Source organism: Staurois parvus, unplaced genomic scaffold (assembly GCF_062004578.1).
Source record: "Staurois parvus isolate SC_StPar_1 unplaced genomic scaffold, SC_StPar_1.0 ptg000919l, whole genome shotgun sequence".
In the NCBI taxonomy this organism is placed as follows: domain Eukaryota; kingdom Metazoa; phylum Chordata; class Amphibia; order Anura; family Ranidae; genus Staurois; species Staurois parvus.
In genome coordinates this window covers 639,750-651,756 of record NW_028318715.1, presented here as the reverse complement: position 1 = coordinate 651,756, position 12,007 = coordinate 639,750, and the positions used below count along the sequence as shown (strand labels likewise).

General features: G+C 43.4%; 1 protein-coding gene across 2 annotated transcripts in view; it reads right to left on the bottom strand.

Moving 5' to 3' along the window:
• Window positions 1-5,168: 5,168 nt before the first annotated feature.
• The window catches only part of LOC149442045 (uncharacterized), a 110,833-nt gene continuing 103,994 nt past the window's right edge, over window positions 5,169-12,007 (bottom strand). For both annotated transcript variants that reach the window (XM_089656586.1, XM_089656587.1), the window contains exon 7: window positions 5,169-5,506. In XM_089656586.1, the coding sequence (XP_089512712.1) occupies window positions 5,286-5,506 (221 nt within the window). In that variant the 3' untranslated portion in view covers window positions 5,169-5,285. The remainder of the gene's footprint in view (window positions 5,507-12,007) is intronic.

The following is a 12,007-nucleotide window of genomic DNA, read 5'->3' as shown; positions in this document are numbered from 1 at the left end:
CAGATTTAGCTTTTTGTTTCTCCACTTTTTTGTGTCATACCAATACAAACAAAAGAAATAAACATGGGAATGCCTAAACATTTGTAATTGCAACAATTTTCTGCGCATTGTCTGACAGAAATGCAGGGGTGCTAATATTTTTGGCCGTGACAGTATATTCTGTATATACCCACATAAACACACACTGTTTATTTAGTTTTCACGCTTTGGTACTCCATGTCTTGGATCTGATAAGAGTGACCAGATCAACACCCTCCATGCAGCTGTGCAGCAACAGATCACAGCTAATAGATATCTGTTGCTGTCTGCAACCAGTCAGCTATAAATTAGTATATCAGTGATCTATTGCTTCAGGAAGAGGCTAGAGAGAGCTGCAACAGCTCTGAAGGAGCCTTTGTACTGACAGGAAGTGTCATGATGTCACTCCTGCAGAAGCATTATGTTTACATTCTCTATTACAATGCACTTCTATGGAGTGATATATAGAAAGATCAGAAGTCAAGGAGTTGATCATAAATTGTCTGGGCTTAGGGCTGGTTCACACCAGATGCAGGCCCGTGCATCCTTAATCTTCATAAAAAATACATGCATGGTGATTTCCATGTATTCCAATGGCCCTAGTTCATTCCAGTGCAGTCAACAAAAGTAGAATATGCTACATTTTTTCTGTTTTGAACACACAGAAAAATGCGCCAGAGCATATGTAAATGCACCAGAAATGCATCAGAACACACGTCCTGAATTGAGATGAAGAAAAAAAGAGTGGGAAAATGCAACAGAATGCATCAAAAACGTGTGTAAACGTACATGAAGAAACACATCTATTGACTAACTGCAATTTAAAAAGCCAGAGTAGTGGGAAATTAACCTTTAATTGCCATTTTAACCAGAGTGTGTCACCTTGTGTGTCTATACCAAAGCCAAACATTTCAGGATATGTAAACCTTTAATTAGGGCTATTTGGGTGATTTCTGTTATTATTATGATTAAAAAGAGCCAAACAACTATGTTATAATAAATGGCTTCATATGATTACTATCCTTGAAATTAAAAAAAAGAAAGACAGTTTTTGGCATGATCAGTCATATTTTCAATTTCCTGATTTCTGCCAGGGTATGCAAATGTTTGAGCACAACTGTATTTCCAATGAAAGGAATATCTCTTTTTAGATAATTGTCATGGGAACAATGGAAAATTTTCCCCCGATTACTGTTCTTATGGCAAATCAGAATTTTGGATTTACTCTCACTCTTTTATTTTGGCTGGAGATCAGGACAATCAGAGAACGAAGCTCCCTAATGAGGACACAGACAGCAATACAAATTTGACAGTGGTTCTAACTCCATATAACTACATTAGAAAAAGGTTTTGCCTTTACTCATACTTTAACCCCCTCCCGACCGCATTCATATTGTTCCCCAGCACAATGTCCCATGCTGAGGATATTTTAATAAGTGTCTTCCCTTTGAAAGCCAGGAGCCAACCCTTTAGGTGACTGCTGGCTCTCAATCCCAGGTGTCACCGACAGCTGGGGTCCCCTCTGGCAGTTGGGAACTGTGATAACTTTAAGATAAAACTGGCAGAAAAGTGTTTAAGAGACCTGAGTACTGTTTACCTGAATTTAAAAGAAAGTGGTAAACTCTTTTATTAATAATCAAAGGTTATTATAAAAATCAAAATAAAAAACTCTCATTTTTAAATAATTAATGTCAGAATATAAAATGCAGGTCTCATGCACATCGACTGAAAGAAGCTGAAAATATGACCATTGTGAAATTCTGAAAGATTTTCTATGTGCAGGGAGCAGCAGATGCCATGTACAGCCTGCTACTGAAGTGAATTGCTTGTAAGCAGCAATACTCTTGTAAATGGCAATGCTTTTATTTGTATATTATGTATTTCCTGAATGCGGACATTTCATGTTTAGAAAAATGCGTTGTATTAGTATGCGCTGATATATGCTGGTGCATTGAAGCATCAGCTTTTTCAAGCGGACCGCTGTGTACAGCCATTTCATTGTATGGCAGGCTCCCCAGGCACATGATTGCAATAGAAGTAATGATAATCAGCGCAAATACTGGACCAAAGCCCAAAAAGTCTAGTAGCATTTAGAAATAGTCCGGGTGACTTCGTTTGGCACTTAGAGGCGCTTCTTCTCTCCTTACTACACAGAATCTGCTACAGTACTGCATGGAGCTTGCCCTAAGTGCAGCAGACCACTTTAATATATAATAAAAAGTAGGAACACTCACATGGTAGTAGAGTAATAAAAGCATGTAGGGTATTGTGGTGTAGAAACACCATGTGGAACGGCTGTCACTGGTGCCTGTATCGTCCACATCTGGTAGGGAGCGTGGTTCAGGAGGGAGACAGATGTGGAGCCGGCCAGCAAGCACGTACCCATAAAGATGGCAGCTGGAATGCACGCTGAACCGCAAAGTCGGCATAGGCGTGATGTCGTCAGTGACCAAGATGCAATGCGACGCGTTTCAGAGCATGCACTGGCTTCTAGTGGCGGAAGCGCGCTCCTTTCTCAAGCAGGGGAATGACATGGCAGAAGGACCGTTCCTTTTAGAATGGCTAATGTGCCTTAATTGGTAATCAACAGTTCGGGAATAACAATTAGCATAATTGGGAACATGTGGGTTAGTAATGAGGAACATGTGGGTCTTACAATTAAAAGCATAAGTTGGGGAAGAAAACACAGTAGCAGGGGAAAATTATGATAATAGGGGGAAAAAAAGGGGAAACGAACAATCATTATTATGATACAAGGAATGGGGGAAGAATTAAAATGATAGAAAAAAAGGGGGGGGGATAAGCATAAGAATAAAATAATGAATAAAAAGATGAAAAAATTAGATAAAAAGCAATAAAAAGAAAAAAAAAAGTTATAAACCTATGCATAATCCTCCCTGGGGTGCCATAATGGATATGAATGAGTTTATAAATGAGTAAAATAACAGGAGATGTATGGAAATAAACGCATGAATATGGAAAAAACATAATATGGGAAAAAATGTACAGTTGAAGATTAAAAAATAATGGAATAAATGAATGAATAAAATAGAATATGTTGCGAATACTTGTCAGAACAAATTGAAAAAAAAAAAAAAAATTATTAAAAAAATTGGTAAAAAATTAAAATGAGTAAAAATTTTAATTAAAATGATGAGATAAGGCGGAGTAAAATGTATTAGTGAATAGTGTTAACATCTAATTCCTCATTTAGACCACCTGGGGACAAAGTGTCCGATATAAAAATCCAGTATGTTTCTTGCGAGAAACGTTTAGACGTTTAGAGGTTTCTGGATATGGATTCTAAAACCCAAACCTGTAGACCATCAGTGGATTTATTGTGGAATTCTAGAAAATGCCAGGGGACACTATGTATGTCTTTGCCGTCTTCAATGAGGCGGCGATGTTCGCCAAATCTGGCACGAAGGGGCCTGGTGGTACGTCCCACATACAGAAGGCCACAGGGACAGGTTAAACAGTATACAACATAATCAGTTGAACAATTATAGAATTCTTTAAATGTACATGCCTACCATGGTAAATAAGCTAAGTGTGTTAGGTGTCCTCACAGGGGGGTTATACTTGCTGGGAGCAAGCTTATTTTTAAGGTTTGTGGCTCTGCGATATGGGAATTTTGGTTTTACCTCTACAGTGTCGATTAAGTGGGGATCCTGTAGTAAAATTGGCCAATGTCTGTTAATAATGCTCTCCATTTTACGGAAGTGTTTGTGAAATTTGGTGACAAATCTGATTGGATTGTGTGGCTCCTTCTCGTTACACGTGGAGGATTTGCCATTTTGATAGAAGGAACAGGCTTCATCTATCAAAGTGCGGGGATAATCTTTGTTTTTAAATTTAACTTTAAGGATTTCACAAGTCTCTCTAATTTTTTGAAATTGCCACCAAAAAGGCGGCGCGTGTCTCTGGGAAGTACAGGTGAGTCAGAAAACAATTCTGGGGGAAAAATGGTAAAAAAATCTTCTAAAATGTCTAAAATGTCATATCTGATGGCTTCTAAGTTATGGAGTAACTCCATGTTGAAAAAAAAAGTCAATTTAAAATAAACAAAAAGTGTAAAAATGTGTGGAAAGAAGAATAAAAAATAAAAATAAATAATAATGATGTTAAGTGGTGGAAAAATTGTGGAGAAGTTATGCAAAAATTATGAATATGGATTAGTAAAAAAGTAAAAAATGATGGGGGTGTGTGTGGAGGATAGATAAAAATGAAGAGATAAAAATACAAATACAATAACCATATAAACAACCTTAAAATGAAAATAAAATAGAATTAGGTGCACTTGGATTATGTAATAGATTATGCAGTTTTATAACTAGGTTTTTTTTTCTTTTTATTGCCTTTTATCTCATTTTTAATCTTTTTATTCATTATTTTATTCTTATCCCCTCCTTTTTTTTATATCATTTTAATTCTTCCCCCATTCCCTATATCATGGTAATGATTGTCGTTTGTTTCCCCCTTTTTTTCCCCATTATCGTAATTTTCCCCTGCTACTGTGTTTTCTTCCTCCACTTATGCTTTTAATTGTAAGACCCACATGTTCCTCATTACTAACCCACATGTTTCCAATTATGCTAATTGTTATTCCCGAACTGTTGATTACCAATTAAGGCACATTAGCCATTATAAAAGGAACGGTCCTTCTGTCATGTCATTCCCCTGCTTAAGAAAGGAGCGCGCTTCTGCCACTAAAAGCCAGTGCATGCTCCGAAACGTGTCGCATTGCATCTTGGTCACTGACGACATCACGCCTAGGCCGACGTTGCAGTTTAGTGTGCGTTCCAGTCGCCATCTTTAGGAGTACGTGCATGCCGGTCGGTTCCACATCTATCTCCCTCCTGAGCCACGCTCCCTACCATTGAGACGCGGACGATACAGGCACCAGTGACAGCCGTTCCACATGGTGTTTCTACACCACAATACCCTACATGCTTTTATTACTCTACTACCATGTGAGTGTTCCTACTTTTTATTATATATTAAAGTGGTCTGTTGCACTTAGAAGCACTTCTTCTTCTCTCCTTTCCCCAGGCACATGAAAATGCCCAGGAATTTTACACTGATCATACTTTTAGCTCCTCACTGCTCGTGTGCATGAGGTACAACATTGTTAAAGAAAACTCAAAAGATCCTAAATATGTCATTTATAAAACCATTCTACAACAGAAAACATAATTGCTGTGTGTTACCTAAGCAAATTAGAGCTCATCATCATTGTAACATCACTAGCACACACACAGGTGTATCTACAATTTTCCTCTCCTTCCTTCTCCCGCGCTGAACCTTCTGGCTCCAGCAACTGACTCTTCAGCAAGCACGTTTGCTCCATTATCAAATTCGTACTGCATTGCATCTGTAAAACTAGCAGCATCAAAGGTACTATAGTAAGCAGAGGCTCTGTCAGCACGCATACATTTCTGGGGGAAGGACGATATCTGCTCTGCTAACTCAATAGCAGATTTAAGTCCTGAAAAAAAGAACATAAAATACATGACAAATTTTCTTTCTCAATCTATATAAACATAAAAAGATATAGGTGATCTATATACTGTAGGAGCAATACCTCCAAAGACTCTGCTCAGTTTGATAAGGCTACTGTTACTTCAAAGAGCTCCATGACCATTAGGCTACTCATACAAAAAGGTGCAATAGGGTAGGCTCAGCAAACTTGCACTTTAATGTCAAGATATCTGATACTATACTACACAATTCTGCTGAAAATGATGATGATATCCAGTGCTGTATAGTGTCACATTAAAGCAAACTGCACTGTGGTGGGCTACATAGTGTGTAGCTCCTCCTATGTTCAATGTGCGGTTATGTACTGCGTTATTGTACGTTGCAGTGTTGGGAGCTGCATATTATTTGCATTCCACCCCCTCTGTTTTCACAATGTATAGACCAGACCCAATAGTCCTTTCTAAACTTATTTTTTTTGTGTCTGAAATTATTTAATTTGCCGTTTAGCTGTTGGGCCCTTCCTTACACTTGTCAATTTAGTTATTTTGGAGGTTTTTTTTATATTTTCATATATTTTGTTTTTATTTTTAGTTAGGAACTGCTTTAAATGTGGCAAAGAGATTCCTTGTGCATTCTCGGATTGGGGCACTCTGTGTTTCCTTTTAGATGGTGGTATAGATTCCCACATGATTTTCCCCTTGCTGTGAAACATTCCCCTTCATGCTGCCACAAAATTTCCTCCTCTTGCTCACGGTCAGCACCCCAAAACTTCCTCCTCCACCTCACTGCCAGCACCACAACACTCATCCTCCTCTCTGCAACCACACTAAGCCTTTGGCTCCTCTATACTACCAGCACCCTAACCCTCCTCCTCGTATTCCTCATGTGCCTTGTGGCATTCCACTGTGGTGCAGTAAAAGCCACACAAAAAGCATAAACAAGGTGTGAAGCAAAGCTGGCATGAATACGCTGAGCATGAGAGTGATTTGGAAATATTTTTGTCTTCTGCTTATACAGCAGCTGAGCAAAGGTCTGCAGACCAGCCCTAGTGGTAGCAGCCACCAAAATTCCCAATGACTCCTCATGTCCAGTTGTCACTGATATGACAAGATTAGCAGAAAAGGAGGAAAAGGGGAGTTGAGCACCACGAGAAAGGCAAGTGAATGCTATGCACTATTCAGGAGGGTAAGGAAAAAAATTTGCATTAGCAGGCTGAAAATACTGACTGCTATGCACCCTTGAGAAGGAGGAGAATGCAGAGTGGTATTGGATAAAAAAAAGCTCACAAGATGGAGTGCGCATGCGCGGCCGGCGGGAAAGACATGTCCCGCTGAGGCTCCGTCTCCCCGTCGGGTGACAGTACCCTGAAGCAGCGGGTCCCGGCCCGCAATACACAAGGAGGGGACCCGGTCCCCGCGGTAATCCTCCCAGGGTCCGATCTGCCCTGGTCAGCGGCGGTTCCCCGCGGTAAGTCGGAGAAATCCGACAGAGGTCTCCGTCCCTGCAGAGAGCCGTCCATAGGCCCGCCCACCGCTTCCCTCGATAAACAGAGCCAGGGGAAAGAAGAGAGAGAGCAGGGGGGCTGAGATTTAAATAACAGCCCCCCCTCCAGTAAAAGCAGCACCATGGTCAAAGGGGCACCCCGGGCACCAGGTCCCCCCATCCACCAAAACCATCAAGGAGGCTCTGGCAAAGGCCTCCACAAAGATGGCCACCGCCCCAGCACGTGGAAGCAAGCAGGCAGGAGGGGCATATGCAGCCCTGCAGGATCCGCAGCCCAGCCATCCCTGCACGTCTGAGGGTGAGTCTGACCCTGAACCAGATGTCCCTACACAAGCCCTGACGCCTGACCTTACACCCCCAGACCTGTTGTCACGCTTTGAAAAAATGCTACACAAAGCTTTGAAGCAAACCTCAGACCGCATCACTGCCACGCTATCTAGGGAAATCCGTGAACTAGGACAGCGCACTGCGGACCTAGAACAGAGGGTGGATGGTCTTGACGCCTCACTTCAGACACATACGGATGACCTTGATCTCCTGCGTGACGAAAACGCAACTTTATTGACACGACTAGAGGACTTTGAAAACCGAGCACGGCGCTCAAATCTACGTGTCCGGGGCTTTCCGGAAACGATCGTTGATGTACAATCGGCAATAACAGCTCTGTTCCAAGAGCTTGCCCCAGCTATCCCAATCGATAGATTGGAATTGGATAGAGTTCACAGGGCGTTAGCAGCACGACGCAATGACGGTCCGCCACGTGACATTATAGCCAAGCTTCACTTTTTCCGTACCAAGGAGCAACTTCTACAAGCTGCCCGTAACGCAGAATCTCTACAGTTCCAAGGTCATACCTACCAATTATTCCAGGATCTATGCCCCACAACCATCGCCAAGCGCAGGGCTATGAAACCCCACCTACAAGTACTTCAACACGCAATACAATATAGGTGGAGTTTCCCTTTTGCAGTGCGATTCCGACACCAGTCCCGGGATTACACCTGCAAGACTCCTGAGGACCTTTTAGACACCCTGCGGACCCTGCAACTACATCCCCCAGCGACGCCATCAGAGAGCACCAAGCGGAGGTCCACATCCAGCTCGCCACGGAAGTCCTTCCCCACGCGTGCAACTGAAGGTCAATTCAACTTCCACAAGAGAGGGCGTTTTTCGTCTCCGGGCCTACCCTCACAAGATACCATGGACTGAACTATGTCCCACGTTTATCCTTCTTTTTCCCCCCCTTATATTTTATCGCACACACCATGCGATATACTCTTTTGGTTATCACTACGGTTAACACCGTTAGTATTCTCTCTCCCTCTACACGTTAAATCTTGGTTGCCCCACAACATGGGGACTGTTTTGCGCCCCCCCTCCTGGGTTCCATAATAGTTTACATCTGGGAGCCTAGGCTTTGACGGCATGCGATGCCATACCCCTGCACCCATGAGGTTTAATTAGCACTACTAGTGCCGTCTGAGTCTGGGATTCCCTGCTTTTATCGGATGTTTTTCTTTTTAATATACCTGTTTTTTATGCCGGGACCTTGCCATCATTTGGTAATCACATTGCTGTCATCCTTACGGTCCGCGTACCTGCACACTCCACCTTAGCCCCTGTGTTATTGGTTATTTAATAACACTTGGGCTACTATTGCTCCCTAGCCCACCCGGATCCAGGGTGTCCTTGGGAGCCCACCTTTTAGGCCTTAAATGGCCTCCTACACCCTTTCTTTCCTGTTACCTCTCTCCTACCGTACCCCTCTTCCCTCCCTCCAACATGACTCCATGACCTTGCTTAACATACTCCGCAACAATCTTATCCTCCGCAGTAATCGTCAGGCTCCACCCTGGGCGGTGGTGCCATGCTATCCAATCCACTATGCGCTTTCCCCATGGGCTCGTTAAATGTCCTTACCCTGAATGTTCAGGGCCTCAATATCCCACAGAAACGTAATAAGACTTTCCGAACCTTTGCTACACTTAAAGCCCATGTGGTCTGTCTTCAGGAAACACACTTCACTTCCAACTCCACTCCTAAGTTTTTTGGCCCTCGATATCCTCAGGTCTACACAGCCTCTGCCACTGCCAAACGTAGGGGGGTACTGATTGCCTTCCATCGAACAACACCTTTCATGCCATGCACCAAAATCAAAGACCCAGAAGGTCGTTACCTCCTGTTAGTAGGGCAACTCCTTGACGTAGATGTCACCATTGTTGCATATTACGCCCCAAACCAAGACCCTTTACCATTCCTGTCACACATACTCTCGGTTATAGACCATCATAAATGCGGAACTTTAATTATTGGCGGAGACTCTAACAATGTAATATATCCCTTTCTCGACAAATCTCCTCAACTGTCTCCTATCCCTGCTTCTAAACAAACCTTCCAATCCATACTACAACGTTATTCTTTGATAGACTCATGGCGAGAACTTAACCCGACCAAACGCCAATACACCTTCTATTCTCACCCCCACCGGTCATTCTCTAGGATAGATCATATTTTTGTCACCACTGCCTCTTCCCCTCGGCTTTTGACCTCTGAAATAATTCCCATCCCCTGGTCTGACCATTGCGCCGTGTTCACATCTATGGCCTCGTTGGCCCCATTCCCCGCTGAATCCTCTTGGATCATTAATGATAACCTACTTGTAAACCCAGCTCACTGTCTAGAAATAGAAGCAGCCCTTAAAGACTACTTCTCTCTCAATCAATCACCCGATATTTCCCCTCTCCTGCTATGGGAAGCGCACAAGCCGGTATTGTGAGGGTTTTGCATTAGTAAAGCATCCTTCTTAAATAAAACCAAAAGGCAACAACGTCTTCTACTGGAGCAAACCTATGATCGTTCTCATCAAGCCTTCCAGGCGGCTCCTACGCCTGCCAATCGTGAAACCCTGGAGCGATCTAGATTGGCCCTAGATCTCTTTCTCACAGACCAAGCGGAACTCTCACTCTGTAGATCTAGGCACAAATACTATACTAGGGCAAATAAACCCAACACATTCCTGGCTCTCTTTCACTTCGCAGGCTCGACCAGCTCACTAAACCTATCAGGATACGCACCTCCTCTGGCAACCTCACTAGTAACCCGGAACACATCCTACGGACGTTCCATAAACACTTGTCACAACTTTACTCCTCTTCCGCTCCTTTCGACCCCACACAAGCTGATACCCTTTAACTTCCATTTCTTTCCCGAAACTCTCAGAGTGCCAGTTAGCGGCACTTGAACGACCCATCTCTCAAGCCGAAACCTTAGATGCTATTAAAAGTCTAAAGCTACGTAAATGCCCAGGGCCAAATGGCTTCTCAGCCACTTACTATAAAAAATTTGCTCATCTCCTTACACCTATCCTCACTAATGCTTTTAACGCTTTACTCTCTGACCAAACCTTCAATCATGAAACAGTGCTAGCGAACATTTCAATGATCCCAAAGCCGAATTCTGATGACACGCAGTGGTCCAACTATAGGCCTATCTCTCTCCTTAACATTGACATCAAACTGCTAGCAAAAGTCCTTTCTTCACGTCTTAACCTGTATATTGGCTCTTTAATTCATAATGACCAAGTGGGCTTTATCCCAACTAGACAAGCGGGAGATAACATCAGACGTGCATCCCTTTTGGCAAATTTAGCAAGATCCCGTAATATTCCCGCATATTTCCTGTCCCTAGATATCCGGAAAGCATTTGATACAGTCTCATGGCCATACCTCGATTATATTTTGCGTCAGTGGGGTTTTGGCCCACATTTCTTAACCTGGATCTTCTCGCTGTATCGAGAGCCTTCGGCCAGAATTAGGTATCTGGGGAACAGGTCAGCTCAGTTCCCGATTTCCAGAGGCACGAGACAGGGCTGCCCTCTGTCCCCCTTGCTCTTTGCTCTGGCTTTCGAGCCCCTAGCCCTCTTGATTAGAGCTAACCCGGATGTCAGGGGACTCGAGATAGGGGGCACACACCATAAGTTATGTCTCTTTGCGGATGACGTCTTGCTCTTTCTCACGTCCCCGTTGACTTCTTCTCCCTCCCTACTCCGGCTTCTCGAGGCGTTTGGCGCGCTTTCTGGTCTAATAATAAACCCGAATAAATCTACAGCACTCAACATCTCTCTCCCCCCTAAAGAGTTGACGCATCTGAAACAGATTTTACCATTCCCTTGGTCACAGTGTCATATCCCTTTCTTGGGAATCAAACTGACCCCTAAGTTATCAGACCTTTACGCAGCTAACTATCTTCCGATGCTAAACCATCTCCCTGCCCTTCTGTCCAAATGGTCTTCCCTCCCCCTCGCATGGCTAGGCAGAATAGCAGTTATCAAGATGTCAATCCTCCCAAAAATTCTATATCTGTTTAGAGTCCTTCCAGTCCCCCCTCATTATCTCCGCACACTGCAGCGTCGCATCTTTTCCTATGTATGGGGCAATACTCGCCCTCGTATACCCCGCTCCACCCTATACCGCCCTAAGCTCGCTGGAGGTCTAGGCCTACCCGACATCAGCAAATATTATCAAGCAGCACATTTAGCCCAATTACCTAAGTACCATGCAACTTTTGAAATCCCTCAATGGGTTGCGCTTGAATCAATAGAATGTGATCCCCTATCCACCGCTAACCTACTCTGGTTGAGGCCGATAGACCGCCGCTCTATAACCAACCCCATCACTTCTCATTTTTTATCCTTATGGGATAAACTGAAAACCCGTTACCTCCTCCAATCACTACATAATCCTATGCTCTCGTTTCTACGAAACCCAGCTTTTCCCCCGGCATGGCAGACACCCCGTTTATTCAAAGCCTGGTCCTCTGCTAATTTGCTTTGTACGCATCACTTCCTACAGAGGAATAAGTTTAAATCCTTTGCCTCGCTGCGGGAAACGCATAGCCTCCTGGCCTCTGAGATATTTAGATACTTGCAGCTACAACACTTTTACGCCCCATACGCTACAATAACCAATCGGCCAGACACCATGTCTCTCTTTGAACGAGCGTGTTG